Source organism: Primulina eburnea, chromosome 4 (genome assembly GCF_022965805.1).
Source record: "Primulina eburnea isolate SZY01 chromosome 4, ASM2296580v1, whole genome shotgun sequence".
In the NCBI taxonomy this organism is placed as follows: domain Eukaryota; kingdom Viridiplantae; phylum Streptophyta; class Magnoliopsida; order Lamiales; family Gesneriaceae; genus Primulina; species Primulina eburnea.
This window is the reverse complement of record NC_133104.1, coordinates 38,856,340-38,872,694: the sequence shown is the minus strand read 5'-3', so window position 1 is coordinate 38,872,694 and position 16,355 is coordinate 38,856,340. Positions and strand designations below refer to the sequence as shown.

The 16,355-nt window shown below is 35.0% G+C and overlaps 2 protein-coding genes across 2 annotated transcripts; both read right to left on the bottom strand.

Annotated features, from left to right (window-relative positions):
- Window positions 1–3,442: 3,442 nt before the first annotated feature.
- LOC140829861 (probable membrane-associated kinase regulator 2) lies at window positions 3,443–5,291 on the bottom strand. Its single transcript, XM_073193142.1, has 2 exons — window positions 3,909–5,291; window positions 3,443–3,819 (listed from the first exon to the last, which is right to left on the bottom strand). The coding sequence occupies exons 1-2, from the start codon at window positions 5,152–5,154 to the stop codon at window positions 3,698–3,700; spliced, it is 1,368 nt and encodes a 455-aa protein (XP_073049243.1). The 5' UTR covers window positions 5,155–5,291; the 3' UTR covers window positions 3,443–3,697.
- A 7,537-nt stretch (window positions 5,292–12,828) lies between these two features.
- LOC140829860 (glycosyl hydrolase 5 family protein-like) lies at window positions 12,829–15,048 on the bottom strand. The gene is made up of 3 exons (XM_073193140.1): window positions 14,454–15,048; window positions 13,550–14,141; window positions 12,829–13,336 (listed from the first exon to the last, which is right to left on the bottom strand). The coding sequence occupies exons 1-3, from the start codon at window positions 15,030–15,032 to the stop codon at window positions 12,906–12,908; spliced, it is 1,602 nt and encodes a 533-aa protein (XP_073049241.1). The 5' UTR covers window positions 15,033–15,048; the 3' UTR covers window positions 12,829–12,905.
- Window positions 15,049–16,355: the final 1,307 nt, after the last annotated feature.

Sequence of the window (16,355 nt, the reverse complement as noted above, 5' to 3'; positions counted from 1 at the left end):
ATGCTAAGACACTGGAAGATTGAATAATATCGATGTTGCTTAGGAGTAGATCGACTCCTATCGCTGAGATTCGATATATGTTCCAATGTCCAGGAACCGGAATTCCTAGATTAGAGATGAGTCCGATTCGGAGATGACATGTCACTAGTTGATTTACAGTTTTATATCGATTCATGTTTTCAGATTTGATACATGTTATTGATAATTGTTTCATGCTTTTATATATGTTTTATATGATTGTATGTATACATTGTTTATACTGGGATTATATCCTCACCGGCGTTATCCGGTTATTGTCGTGTTTGTATGTGCATGGCAACCATATGGGACATGATCGAGGTCAAGAAGAGGATGAGAGAGGACAAGTTAGCGTGGAGATCCGAATCAGAAGTAAATAGGATTCAGCACTTGATACATAGTAGTTGAACCCTAGTTTGTTTGTAATATAATTTTACAATATTTGTACTTTATATTGATGTTTATATTAGAGTGATTCCATTACGTTCCGTACTTGTATTTTTTTTAAAAAAATTAGACCCTATTTATCTTAATTGATTGAATTATTACAAAGAACGATTACGAAATGAATTAGCGTCCGGGTCCCCATACATGTGCTTTGAGCAACTTGAAATATGAAAGATTTAAGTGTTGTAGAAACTCTTAGAAATATGAGACTTGAGAAAATAATCAAATAGTTAGGTAGTTTTTCGGTGATCGCTTCTCTTTAAAGTCTACACATATATAGTTGGAAAATTTCAACGGTCGAATTTGCTTTTCAACGATCATCTGCATTGTTTACCAGACAAAATTGACATGTCTTTTACGATTTCCATGTGTATCATTAAAAGCTCATTAATATTCCTTATGCTTTTGTGACAACACATTGCTTTTAAAAAGCTGACAAACCATATATGAAGACATATTTCTATTATTCGAAAGTTGGTAAGATACAATATAAATCATTCTAAATATATCAGTGATTGAACGGCTTCACTTTGCATTATCTTTTTTTTTTAATTACTCGTATCTTTTTGGGTATTACAATCAATGTCAAGTGTTTGATTCTCATTGATTGTCAGAAGTACAATTATTAGTTGGGATCAGAGCCAACATCTCGAGTTCGATTCTCATTAATTGCAAGGAGTGTAATTATATGAATAGAGATTGTTGGTGTAATAATTGTTTCTGCTGAGTAATCAATCAAAACGTGGTGATTGAGTTGTTGTACTGTTTAAAATATTTGAGTTACATCATTACCACCAGCTATAATTTTTGGTAAATTCAAGATCTTGTCTCTAGCACACTTCTTGAAAATTTTCAATTTATCTTTTTGGACTTACAATCAATATTTTTGGTTGGATTTTCATTGATTGCAAGGAATACAATTATTAGTTGGAAGATTGTTGGGTGCAATAATTGTCCAGCTGGTAGAGCAATTAAAACTTGGTGTTTGAGCTATTATAATGTTTAAAAAATTTAAGTTACATTTTTACCATCATCTATAGTTTTGATAAAGCGATAAACGTTCGATCCTAAAAAAAAATAAATTTTTTCATCACCAAAATACCTTTTAAATTTTATTCTTAAAAGACATGATACTAACTATACAAACACAAGTACCTTATAATAGTTACGCAGAGTTTGGTTGGGCGGATGAGGTATGATAAATTATTTTATCACACCTAATCCTGTGTTTAGTACGATTTTTATTTAACAAGCTCAATCTTTCCTATGACTGATTAGGTGGTATTACGTGTGATAAAATAATACCCCCTTCCTCCGTAGGATTATTAATCCCTCTTCTATCCCTACTCTCTTCTCAATTTTACCCTTCTTCCTTCACCGCTATCGAACCACCTCGGTTGTCGGACCGCCGCCGCCGCCGCCGCCGGACCTCCGGACCGCCGCCGCCGGACATACGTCGAACCGCACCACACAGCCGTCGCCGGACCTTCGCCGGATCGCCATCGCCGCCATCGGACCGCCGACTCACCGCTGTCGTCAGACCGACGCCGTCGCCGCCACGTCGACTGCCGAACCCGTTGCCGGACCGCCGCCGCCGGAGTGGAAGAAGAAAAAAAAAAAGAGGTAGGGTAATTTTGCCTTTCATCAAAAATTTCAAAATTATCCTACATTTAAAAATCTTACCAAACATACTATCATATATTACATATCTACGAGAATCATTTACATATTAATCATTAGTTTATTTTATTCTGTAACCAAACAAAGCCTGAGCATATTAGAACCATCAAGAGAGATGAATATGAATCGAGAAAAAACCAAACACAATCACGACTCTTATCATTTTTCCTATCAAATTTATATCATGTCACTATACTTTATCGTTATAATCAAAGTTTCTTGGTTTTTTAAAATATTAAAAATTTAATACTAGAATAGGAAGTGGGAAAGAGCAGGAAAGTTATTTAATTTTCTACTGTTTTCAATCATGGCTCAACCTTTTCCCTACGTCTCTGCATTTCCATTTAAAAATATTTATACCCTTTTTTGCACCGCTTTAGCTTTATATTCATATTTTTTCCCCAAATTAGGCGTTTTTTTAAAAAAGTAAAACGTGACATGAGGTGGACAAATTTTTGTTTATTTTAGAAAACATAATCTTTTGTCATCTCGGAATATGGAGTGTTTAAGGAGATGATTTGATACAAATCGCAAAAAATATTATAATAGAACATAAAGAAAAGGAATACTTATTTGGGTTTCACAAAAAAATAGTTTCGATATCAAGTGAGATGGTAGTATCGGTGCCATAAATTTATAATAAAAAAATGAGTAACTGAAACATAAAAAAGTTATAAAAGTAAGTTTAATCATATATATATATATATATATATATATATATATATATATATATATATATATATAATAATTAGAGGAAAAAATGATTGATTGTCTCGGTTCTTCATAAACAAGACAATTTAAATATTTAAATCATATAATAATTCAAACACCATATCTCAACTTTCAATCACTCTTCATAATTAACATTGGAAAGCACGTGTCAATGAGTATTAATTTGTCATTAGTTATCATTAAATTTAATTTAATCAAATTCAAATCAGTACTATAAAGCTGAAAAAGTATATTACTTTATCCAAAAAAATAAGTATATTTTATAAGATTATTATTGTGACAATGTCCGAATCAGACAAATTGGCGTTCAACGAAGCATACAAGAAAATGATTTATTGTGCGTACATTAGTTTATCACGCTTCCTGCCTGCTCAAACTTTAATAATGTCCCATTAAGCTTCCTAACAGTAAATACGCAGAATAAATAAGTCTAAATAAAAATCTCAAGACATAGAATCATCATATAAATATAGTATAATGTTAAAGTGATCTTTATTTGTGAGACAGATCAATTCTGTCGTTCGAATTTTGTGATATTATAATACTTTGACATGGTTTCAATAGAAAGAGCGAGCATACATAATAATTCATTAATCATTCCTATTCAATTGAATATCTTAAATAGAGGGAAAAGAGAATCTGAAAAGACCAGACATAACCTACGTGCTTTTTCCCTACTTCCAAGCACTTTGAGTCTTTGACCTCACTAATTTACATTTTACACTTTATTTATTCTAAATATAATACGGATAATTTACAACAATATAATAATAATATTATTAATTTGTTTTATCTAAGCTGAGATGATTCTAAGTTGTCTTTAGTTTCTTCCCCAGAAAATTATGAAGACGACTGTTGAAGACGAAGAATCCGATGACATAATTACAGATTTCTCATACGATGGATCACTCACTGAGCGAGACAATGCCGAAGATTCCACATCTGAAATGTAATTTAATTATATCGAGGGTATTAATTGATTAATTCAACTAAAAGTTTAGAGAGCTTGGGATAAGTCAATTGGAAATTACCTCTTGTTGCGTTGAATGATTTCTTGCAATGGAGAATGGCGCCTTGAATGCCGTCATGGATTTGCAGCAACGAGTCATCACGGCGGCTGGAAGCCGCATTCCCGGGATGCGGGGGCGTTACGATGGCGGAAGCTGACCTGCTTTTGCCTAGGTGCTTACGCACTACTTTTAGCCCTGCTTGCAGGTTGTTATTTATCGTAGCATGTTTTGGGTGAGTATTCACGCTGCCGCCCGACGACGAGGCTTTTGTCATCTCCTCTCCTTTCGCCGCCGGCAGAGAAATAACTCTGTCTCTCTTGGAAGCTCCGGCTGAAAAGTTCAACTGCCCAGAAAACTTCAACCTCTCCACATAACGTTTCGAGACGCGAACGTACAAAGGCTTCACCATTTTTATGTACTTTTGCACCATTTCTTTGGTCAATTTTTTCTCTTCTGGAGCCGCCGTTGAATCAGAATCTTCTTGATTATTCTTCGTACTTTTTTCGCCATGCTTACTCTTTGAGCTATTATCTCTGGTAAATAAAGAAACAAGAGGCATTCTTACTTCCTCAGCTTTACACATCACGGTGAGAAACTTACCGCTCAGTGTACTCTGCTTCACTTGACCTTCCCGAGGAGATGACTTTCCATGCCCATTAGCCTCAAATTTCTCCATTTTCTCGACATTTTCAAGAACCCCATTTACAGATTTTGACTTCTTGAGCTTCAGAAGAAGCACCCGGAACTTGGTTGCTGATTTCAGTAGAAAAACAGGGAATCTGGAGTTCTCTTCCGAATCATTCAAAATAACGCCAGTCGGTTCAACCGAAACCAAATTCCCTCTGAAAAGAAGTTCTTCCGAAGGGGAAAGAGCGAGGTCATGATTCTGATCAGAACGAAGAGAAATGTTCACCTCCCCTTCTTCTTCTTCATCATCATCTTCATTTTCACTCTCTGACAATTCTTCACCACCATATCCACTTTCCATTTCGTTTCCATTTGAAGTCTTCGGGGATCTTTGAAAAATTTCCTCGGATTTTTCTGACGATTCTTCTTCGGTTTCGCTTTCATCTTCCGGCAGGGCTAACTCCAGGTCAAAATACGGCCCGTCCTCTCCGTCTGAAGAGTCAGGGCTTACGGCCGCGGTAGAAGTGAATATGGTTTTCGTGGCGGTGCTTGGATGGACAATAGTGGCTTCTGAAGTGATGACGCTGCCTCCACTTCCACCGCTGGTACGCCAGTACTTGAGTAAACTGAAGGCTTCCATGGTTGGTAGAGCCAGTATAGTGATGGAGGGGGGTGAAAATAGCTTTCGAGAGGAAAACAGAGTTACTTTTGAAGGTGTATAAAGAGACTTAAAGACAACGACTTTAAGATGGGAAGGAAGCTGAACTGTGGAGCTTTAATGGGGATGGCTCACAGATCAGACAAGCGGGTGACAGGGATGGTAATAGTAAAAATGCTAAGGTGTGTCTGGTAAAGTCCATGTTTGACCATACAGTAAATGGGGATCGGGAAGTTTTTCAAACTAAAATTCGAAAATCCAACACAGTTTTTCAACGACACCAAACTTGGGGAGAGGTTTTCGATCATAACTTCTGTCCGAATTATTATTCTTAATCCTAATAAATGATCCTAGCCAATTGCACAATATTAAGTTTAAAAATAAAAATTTTAAATTTATTTTATTTTTTTATCAGATTTTTATTTTAAAATAGTAAATTATTATAAATAATAAATCTAACTAACTATTCCAGGGTACCCCCCGTTTGAACAATTCTTCTAGTAGGCCTATCAACATTACGGTTAAAAAAAGTATCCTAAAATTACATTAAAAAAAGTTGACTATTATCATTAGATGTAAGATATTCCTTCATGATTTCATCCCTTGATTAACATTGGAGAACTGTTTCATAAATTTTTATTCATAAGATGAATCAATTATGTTCATATTTACAATAATAAATAATATTTTTGACATAAAAAATAATAATTTTTCATATATAACTGAAATAAGACATATGTCTCACAAAAATGACTCACGAGACAATCTCACAAAAGTATCATGCATTAATATTTGTTTTGTCATCATCCCTAGTGCAATGATATAAACCTTATCAAGATAGGAGGGTGTAAGTTCAAACTCATGTTAAAATACATCCCAGGCCAATGTAATCCATAAGAAATTTTTTAACATTTTCTTCTCTTTTTTTTTTCTTTTATACGAAAATAATACACGTGGCGCAATGCTTATGAAGTTATTATTTTGCGTGAATGTCATTTAATTCATACTCTCTCATTTTACTAGTTAAGTTATCGTATACTTTGAAAATTTACAAATATCGTGTATTTCGAATGTAGCCACATCGAGTTGAAAATTTTATATGTTTGTTTGGTTAACCTGGGAAGAGTAAAAAGTAAATCTTTTTTAACTTGATAATTGAAGTAATGATACATATAATTACCTCAAAGCAATAATTTTTTTTGAAAACCCTTTTTTCTTGAGAAAATGATTTCAGTATCCTAATCGGAAGATATTTTTTTTTGAATCTTGTACAGTTTTCATTAATTCGCTTGACCCCAGCATCTTTGTAATACCAAACACAGCCTTAATGAACAGGAGTACAAGTTTGTCTTTGCTTTAGTAGGAAATAAGTAGTGAAAGCGATAACAGATATACGAGCTTTTTTTTACATAGCCGTGGGGCTCGCTGTGCTATAAGTTTAGCACTAATGTAACATTACGATAATCGTTAATGCATCTTCTTCTTAAAAAAATTTGTTAATGCATCATAATTCAATATGTCAAGCTCACGTATAAAGTACTGAATTCATTAAATTTCAAAAGTTACATTCATGACTTGCAGTTTTTTTACTACGTCTTTATGGTCAACACGTTTAATAGACTTCACTTAACAAGCACCGATCGACTTTGATTACGCTTTCTCGAACTCCTTTCGAAGTGAGGATTGTTCTCTCTTGAGGAATGACGTCAATCTTTGAATGTGTATCCACGACCAACATTGAAAATCTTGAAATTAGAAAGAATATAATGATACTAACAGAACATCATCTCAATGTGACACATAATGAACAATTCCGTATTTCTCCTTAATTTCACACACCACCAAATTGACGCTTTCACAACACAATATATGTGATATCTTGCATGTATCTTTATTTGATCTCTTTTACACTTTCATCTTTGTAAAATCTCATTCCCCCTTCTTCTCCAAAGAATGTCTAAAGAACTTTTTGAGATGTAATAATAATTGTTCTTGTTAGAGAGAATGATCAAATTATGAATGATCTTGAATTGCTATCCGGTTTAAAAGATTTGATTAATTTTTGATAAAAAGAAAATAAAGGGAAAAAAAAAGCAATTGTCTGATCCTATAAATGTACGAGAAGCGAGTTGGTAGCTACCACAATATTGATTTATTACAAATTTAACAATGAACGAATATGCTGAATGGGGGAGGACAAAGCTTTTATTAGCTAGCTAGGAATCAATAAATTCTGTAAACCTAGCAACTCACATAACAGTACGATTGAAATAAAGCAAAAAAATGATGCTCATTAATAATTTAGCTTCACATCGATCGAATTACGTATACTAAAGGTAACATGTTTGGATCGGGTATCCAATTTTTATTGTATTAGGTTAGACGTCCAATGAGGTAGTTCATAGTTAGAATTGAAAAAAAATTACCTCAATTCATTTAGTTTGTTAAAGAAAATAATTCTGACATTTGTTAATTTTATTATTACATCTACATTCATGAAATCTTAAAGATAGAAGAAATTGTAATTTTCGTCTTGTAAGTTTGACATATTTTGAATTTTAGTCATGTAACTTGTCAATATTTGGTTTTAATCAAATAACTTGGATTTTTTTTTTTACTTAGGTCATTTTGGCCAAAAAGTCACTAACCTATTGAATATTGTTTATTTGATAATGATACCCCCTTGTGTAGCTTATTTAGTGAATAAACCTATATTACACACATAAAAATAAATCTAAACAAAAACAAAAAGGAAATATAAAGTAAAACGACATTCATTATTTCAAAATGTGAGGAAAAAAGTTTGTTGTTTCCTTTTTATCATGCATGAGCGTATCAGTTCAAAATAAACAATATTTGATAGATTTAGTAGTTTCATACGAAAAATGATGAAAGCAAAAAATAATCCTAGTTATTGAATGAAAACCAAATATTGACAAGTTATTTGATATATTTAGTGATTTCATACCGTTGATGTCAGATATGAGTTACATTGTTGCTAGCAGTATTTTTCAAATTTATTCCTGAATCCCGGCCGATCAGCAATCGAGAGAAGAGGATATTGATTAATCAATGTTCTTCATGTGCGTTAAATAGTTTGGTGTTTAGGATTTGGTTAGCATTAATGTGAAGACATTAACATTAATTTTTTTAAAAAACATTTCACACATTTAAATGCTTATTTTTAGCAATCCAACTCGCTGGAAATCTGAAAGGAGCAAATCATGCATTCTTTTTAGACAGCAAAAGCAATTTATGAAATTGGGATTTTTGTGCATCTAATTTTCCGCAAAAATTCTTTAGATTTTATTCTTGTGTGTGTTAAACGAACAGAAAAAAGAACTGTACATGCACATCACCACATGCAAATGAAACAATTTCCTCTTGGTCGGAGGAATAACTATGGTCTGTCACTAACTTAGGTAGAAGATTTACACTTCGCACAGATAAATGGAACATGAAAACAAAGCATTAAAAATTTAATTTTGTTTTGAATGTATAAATGTGTGCTGACTGATGGATTGATACAACTGTGTATGCATATGCATTTCATTATCTTGTGCAAGCAAGGGCAGGGAGACATATATCATAGAAAATTTTGAATTAATTTGATATTAGTGTGGATGGTTTAATTTAAAACATTAAAAAATTAGATAGTTTAAAATCATAGCTCGGATAACCCAATTTTCTTGGCTCCGCCACTATGCGCAAGTATCATTTACTTCGGTGTTTTATTGATTAGTGATTACATCATTGAATGGACCCATTCGAAAACAATTGGATGATGGCAAAATGTTGGGGATCGGTATAGAGTTTAGAAAGGGGGGCGAATAAACTTTTTCTTTTACTGATAGTTTTTGCAAAGGGTGCTAGAATTCTGTTAGAGATTGTAGCTAATCTTGTTCGAATGTAAGTCCAGTAGATCTTTATATAAGCGGGAAACGATTCAATGAAGTAAGGTGAAAATAGTAAAACAGTAGGCAGTAGACAGTGGTTGTTTATGGAAGTTCGAAGACGAAATCTTATATGTCTCCCCTTCTTCTGTTTCCAAACGATATCACTAAAAGATTTTGAATTTTAAAGCGAGTTGAGAGTTGGAACGAACGTATAACAACAATTCTTGAAATGTACACACTTGTACACACCCACTTCAGTAGGACTTATCTTTTGCCTACTGAAACTCTTAGTATCTCAACACAATATAATTCAATACAACAAAGTTCTGGAAAAGACTCTTTTCAAGATTACAAACTCTTCTCAAAGATATAGTAAAGTGTTTAGCTAGAAGAGGTGAAGAAACATCAGTACGAAGTGATCTCAGAAGATCAGATGCATATTATGAAGCGTGTACTGCTTTTCTATAAGTTGAGCTAGAGGACAACGATTGGTTCGTGGTTGCTCAAAATAACGTTGGGTAGATAAATTGTTCCTTGAAAATAATCAGCGTTGTTCTCTATATGGGTTTGATCCATATATATAGAAAACTTGAATCCAACGTCTATAATCAAAAACGTCTCCTTTGACTTCTGATAGAAACAACTTTATTTCCTAAAAAGGATCCTGCATAAAGCTTTAAGATTAATCAGTATACCAAAAATGGTAAGACGTATTAAATGACTTCGTACAGAATTAATGACGCAATTAATACTAGTACTAGGTAAAGTAACGGTAACATTTAATATTGAAACAATCAACTAAAAGCCTTTAAGTACTGAACTAGTGTAAGCCAAGTTCTGCTTCTGTTAAAGCGACACGATAGCTTCTGCTCTTATAATGTCTTCTGGTTATTGCTATTCCTATGGTTTTGATTCTCATCGACATAGTTAAATTAAGTCTAACAATTTTCCCATTTGCGATGATGCAAAAACCTAGAAGTTAGTAACGATGAATATGAAAGTATATAGCAATTATAACCAAATAATCGATAGATATTTAAACAGTTAAACAGAATTTAAAATAAAACGGTAGAGAGTTTTAATCATCCGTTTCAATGTCTCTGTACAAAGTTTTCTCATCATGAGGATCTTGGTTTCTGAAGGAGGATTCTACATGATTATGTCCTTCAAATCTACCTTCTTTTGTCCTTTCTTCTGTCCTACCTACTGCTTCCCCCTTTTTGGCAAAAAAAGAGTGAGAAAATCATCCACTCGGCCAGTAAGCACTACAAGAAAAACGCCATACGACAACACACATACGACAACGGTTTTTATTCAAAACCGTTGTCGTAGAGTTTTTAACAACGGTTTTAGCCAAAACCGTTGTCTTTTGGGGATCAAAGACAACGGTTTTTTAAAACCGTTGTCTTTGAGGGGCCAAAGACAAAGGTTTTAAACAACTGTTGTCTTTGGGGGGTCAAAGACAATGGTTTTAGGGTCAATGACAACGGTTCTATGAACCGTTGTCTATTAGCGTATTTTTTTGGAAAATAGACAACGGTTTTAAGAAACCGTTGTCGAATAGCGTGGTTTTTGGACAAATAACAACGGCAGGGGAAGACGTTGTCAAATGTAGCGACGGAATTTCAAACAACCGTCGCTAAAATTAGCGACAGTTTGACATTAACCGTCGCTCAATTAAGATCAGCGACGTGTTTGAATAAACCGTCGTTAATTATAGCGATTGTTTTAAATCAAACTGTCGCATGTTTAAAATTAGCAACGGTTTAATTTTATCCGTCGCTAAATTTATCAACGGTTTTTAAAACACCGTCGCCATATTTCGCGACGGTGTGAATTGCAACCGTCGCCAAATTAAACATGTGACAGTATTTCAAAACCTGTCGCTAAATTTCGCGACGATAAAATCCAAACCGTCGCTAATTTAAATTTTGGCGACGGTTTAACAACAAACCGTCGCCAACTCACTATAATACCCGCGTTCCACTCCATTTTCTTTCACAACACTTAAACTTTTTCTCACTACTTCACAACATTTAAAATTTTTCAACACTTAAAATTTTTCTCTCATACACAATTTTATCACTTCACACAACACTTAAAATTTTTCTCATACACAATTTTATCCCTTCACAACACTTAAAATTTTTTTCTCTTACATTTAAAACACTTAAAATTTTTCTCTTTCACACGATTATAGTTTCGATTGTTAGTTCCTTTTAGATTTATTAAATTATTAAAAGAATTTTTTTTATTTTTCGAAACAAATTAACGACGGAATACATGATTAAAGACCGTCGCTAAATGTTACGAGGACGACGGTTTTTATATGCTGACCATCGCTAAATTTAGCGACGGTTGTTATATGTAGGCCGTCGGCCGTCGCTAAATTTAGCGACGGTTATGATTAAAACCTTCGCGAATGGATTTAGCGACGGTTTTATATACCGTCGCGAATGCTACCTACCACAACGGGTAAAAATCGTTGTCGTTGAACGGACTTTCAACAACACCCTCAGTTACAACAGTTTTTAAAAGGCTACGACAACGGATTTTATCCGTTGTCGTAGCCCGTTTTTCTTGTAGTGAAGATTGATAATTCCATCATTCAACATCTCCAGAAATGGGGCTTGATTCGAAACTCGATCATGAAGGTCTTAAAGAGATTGAGATTGAGACTCAATCTTGGCATCGATGGTTTCAAGTTTCGAATCTGTAGCTTCAACTTTAGTTGAGACTGAGCGAAGAGACGAGTCATGATCAGAGACAGTTCGAATAACATCAGATTGACTGATCATGATGTTAGCATGACTTGTTAAACCATTTTTCCTGAAGAGGCTGGATTCAACTTCAAGCTTTGCCAATGATTCTGTCGTGTTAATGACTTGTTTTGATACGCGTTCACGGAAGAGCTTGATCAAGAAAATGAGCTGCGACGGCAATTAAAGCGATGGATCTGCATCTTGACTCCAATGGAGCTTGATCAAGGTAAAACCAAATATTTCTGCATTATATGTTGATCAACGAAATATATTTGCTATAATTGTTTTTACCATCCATTCTATGTTAATAAACGCTGGCTAATAACCTTTCCCCCCTTCAATTTTCTTGGGATGAAATCAAAATCAAAATCTAAATTAAGAGAATATTTGCACAATATTAAACACCTATATATTGCTCCAAAAAGGTGAAATCGCTCACCTTAGGCGCCCCTCACCCCCGGCCCGACAGGAATGTGAGAGGAGGTAAATCATGGTGACTCAGTCAACCAGCAGCAGCTAGACCTTATGCTACGCCGCGCACAAGGAGCTCCCTCTCATTGGAGGGAATTTAACTCCCACACTGCCGCTTGCGAGACTCGATCCCTGGTCATTGCTCCAAGATTCACTGCTGCTGACCAACTGAGCTAAGCCCATGCGGGCTTAAACACCTATATATGCACTACTACTATGTAGGTACTTGTATAAATTAAATGTATTCCGAATTGAGATAAACACTGTTTCAAATATAAACAAATATTGTTCTTATTTCAAATTCAATTAATCTAGCTATATCTTGATGTATATCAAAAGTCTTCAATTCGTGAATTTACATTTTCACTACTCATTCATTGCATGTATACGCCTACATTTCATATAACTATACATGCGTTTGGATTACTAATAATAATAATTAACGGATTTCAATTAACAATACCTCAATTTCCAAACAAAAACATGAACATTTTGATCCCAGTATTTAATTAAATTACATACAGATATGTAAATCTTACCAAAAGAAAATTCGTTTTTATTAATCCACCTCAATAACTTCCATTTTCTTGATTCGCATTACAGTCTACACGTTAATGGGGACAAGCTTAAACCATTGAACTTGAGGATTTTTATCACAAGTTGGAGTATCAGCTAGGTCGTCTCCTAGACAAAGGCATTTCTTAGTGACAATTGTGGCATCAGCTGCATTGTTTTCTAAGCACAAATAACTCCCTTGGCGATTTTGGGCAGCTAGATGAAGCCTGGGCCTCGAAGCGATCTTCCACTTGCTGCTATTGCTGGTGCAGTCGTCGGAAACATGTGCAGTAGAACCATCTTCAGCCACCACTAGACACTGTAGACTCCCCACCAACTTGATCGGACCATCGTCTTGGTGTTCCCATCGACTTGCAGTGGTGCATTCAGATAAAAAAATGTAGGTTTCGCGGACTTGAACACATTGGCCGGTTAAAGGATGGAACATTACGTAAGACGTTGGATGTTTTGGATCAGAATCTGGGAATTAGAAATTATAATGATGATGAGGTCGTGACATATGTTCACCATGAACTATATTTGACATGCATATGTTAATGTACCATCTTTTAAATGTTACTATTTTATTCTAATTAATTTTTTCTATAGTATCTCGTCAAATATGAGTTACACCAACCAATTACCCTAATTACTTACATTAATTCGAATATGGTTAAAGAACTTGAATGATACCTTGGTTGACCTGTCTTGCAAGTTGCAATCTCTTCACGAAAGAAAGATTCTTAGGACGAGCCCAATCAAAATCCAGAATCCCATTAGGTTCATACATATTAACTGTTCCTTCCCTAAGCATATAGCTTCCATGAATACCCCATAATGCCCACTCAATATCATTCTCCACTATAGCCGCCAAGAAGCAGCTCATATACCTGTTATCTGCCTCACTTGCACCTGTTTCATCTATACCCCATTCACTCAAGAACAATGGGAATGAATTGTTTCCTCGGATCAAGAATAGGTAACTGTCCTCAGCACCTTGTAGCATATTTGCGCATACTAAGTTAGTTTGAGCCTCCCATTGTTCATCTGAGGTTCCGACCGTGTACCAATGTGCTTCAAACACTATTTTGTTGGCTATAGCCGTCCCAAATCTTTTCGATTTTAGAAATCCTAGGGTTGTGTCATAGTTTAGACCAGAGATAACTACGAGAAGATTAGGGTTTATTCTGTTGATGAGGGCGGCTCCTTGTTGCATATACTTGTACCAATCCGGCTCGTTTTGTCTGTCACCTCGGAGCTCATTTCTTATGCTCATTGCTACAACCTAAAATATATATTCACGTTTTTAGAATTAAATATCTGAGCAAACTCTTCCAGACAAAGTTGCTCGTATCGCAATTGGGAAAATTGCATGCCATATATAGCCTTTTAAAATTCAAAACATAATCCCTCCTGAAAAAGAATTTTACCTAGAAAAATGGAATTAGATGCTAAAGTATAAAATAAATATATAGACATAAAAATACTCGCATTGCACATTCGGGATTCTATAAGCCCGTGTATCTTTTATCAATCTACTACAAAGTTAAATTCTCGGAAATATTTTAAAAAATTCAGAATATTCTTATGAACTCACCGCGGGATTACCCTTGTACATGGTTGCAACTGCCTCCAATCCCTGTAACCATTCACTAGGATCAAAGTTAGCATCCCCGAAGAATCCATTGCCATCTCCGCCGTTGCAACACCAGTTTGGCTCGCTGATATGGTTATCCACCACCAGAATCAGATCATTCCTCCCAAGTTCATCCACCACAGCTTTATGAACTTCAATCACATTCATGTTCAAAAACTGTGGATTGTTTTTAGCAACCCCGGCTTTCGCGTCTTTTAATCCTAGTTTATCAAGTGATTGTGAAACTGTGAGGTTACCATATTCAGGTCTTGTGATCATGAATGTAGGCCAGGTGAATCTCACACAGTTGAACCCAGTCGCGGTTATCTGTGATACTATGTAATTTAGGGGCTGTTTTTCAAGCCCTTCCGCGAAAGTTGGTTTTAAATGTGAGGCCCAATTCACGCAGGCGAGTTTCACCCGCTTTCCTGTTGCTTCATCTACTATCCATCTGGAGTTTGTTGAAAGAGGGACCGAATTGCAGAGTGCCGCTGTTTGCAGAAGAAGAAACACGAAAATAATTGCTTCTGTGAACTTCATGATTTTGCAAAGAAGTGTGTTGTATGGGCCGGGTAGCATTTTTGCGTACTTATAGCACATGGAATTCAAAGGGTGTGATTCGAAAGTTAGGTGCATTAACAAATGAAAAAAGTTGGTAGTATTGAAGATTAGGTCAAATCATATTTTTCTTGAAACCAGTCTTCTGTTTCAAAATTAATTCAGGACTATCATATCATACAACTTCGAGTATAATCCTCTTATTGCATGTTAGCCCATAAATTAAATGGCGAACAGCTATATATTACATCTCACATATATTATATATTTTAAAAATATATCAATTGTAGAGTGATGTATAAATTTAAACACAAAAACTCATGCGAGACGGTATCACAGGTCAATTCTGTGAAACAGATATTCTATTTGAGTCACAAATTAAAAAGTATTACTTTTTATATCGAAAGTATTATTTTTTATTATATAAATATAGACATGATTGACCAATGTCACGAATAAAGAACTATAAGACGATATGACAATAGACCTAGTCCTATTTATAAGTGTAACATATAATGTTATAACACCCATAGAAACATGTGAATAGCTGAACTTCAAACGTGAATGGATGCTCACATTTAATCAGCAGCCTCTGGTCAAAATACGAGTTTAATTTGGAAAAAGAGGAAAATGCTTAACGCGCTTTGATACGAAGGCGAGCTCCCGATGGATAGAGTACTTTCATTTCATCATTTCAATCATCTCAAAATTTATCTTTTTACTGTGTTTGGTTAATAGGATTAAGTAGGATAGATTATTTTATCCAATGTTTGGTATGATTTTTATTTAATCAACTCAATCCCTTCTATAATTGACTCCTTCCTATGTAAGATTATTAATCATTCCTCTATCCCTACTCTCTTTCCAATTTTACCCTTCTTCCTTCACCATGGTTGAACCATCTCGACTGCCGGACTGTCGCCGTACCACCGCCGGACAACGTCGCACCGCCGTCGCCGTACCACTGCCGTGCAGCCGTCGTCGTACCACCGTCGCACCGCCGTCTCCGTACCACCGCCGCCGGACCGTCGCTGCCACCTTGGCTGCCGGATTCGTCGCCGGACCACCGTCGGAATGGCGGACCTCCGTCGTCGGAGTGGAAGAAGAGAAAAGAAAGAAAAAAGGGCAATTTTGTCCTTTCAAAAAAAATTCAAAATTATCATACACTTAAAAATCTTACCAAACATAATATTATTTTACACCATATGTTATATTTCTACGACAATCATTTTCTTTATCATTTACATACTAATCATTAATTTATTTTATTATCCAACCAAACGCAACTTAATATATTGAAATGTT

Coding starts and splice junctions, on each gene's coding strand:
- LOC140829861 (XM_073193142.1), bottom strand. CDS start 5,154: ATGGAAGCCTTCAGTTTACTCAAGTACTGGCGTACCAGCGGTGGAAGT. Junction 3,820..3,908: donor ATCATTCAACGCAACAAGAG/GTAATTTCCAAT, acceptor ATTACATTTCAG/ATGTGGAATCTTCGGCATTG.
- LOC140829860 (XM_073193140.1), bottom strand. CDS start 15,032: ATGAAGTTCACAGAAGCAATTATTTTCGTGTTTCTTCTTCTGCAAACA. Junction 14,142..14,453: donor TGTACAAGGGTAATCCCGCG/GTGAGTTCATAA, acceptor TATATATTTTAG/GTTGTAGCAATGAGCATAAG. Junction 13,337..13,549: donor TGCAAGACAGGTCAACCAAG/GTATCATTCAAG, acceptor TCTAATTCCCAG/ATTCTGATCCAAAACATCCA.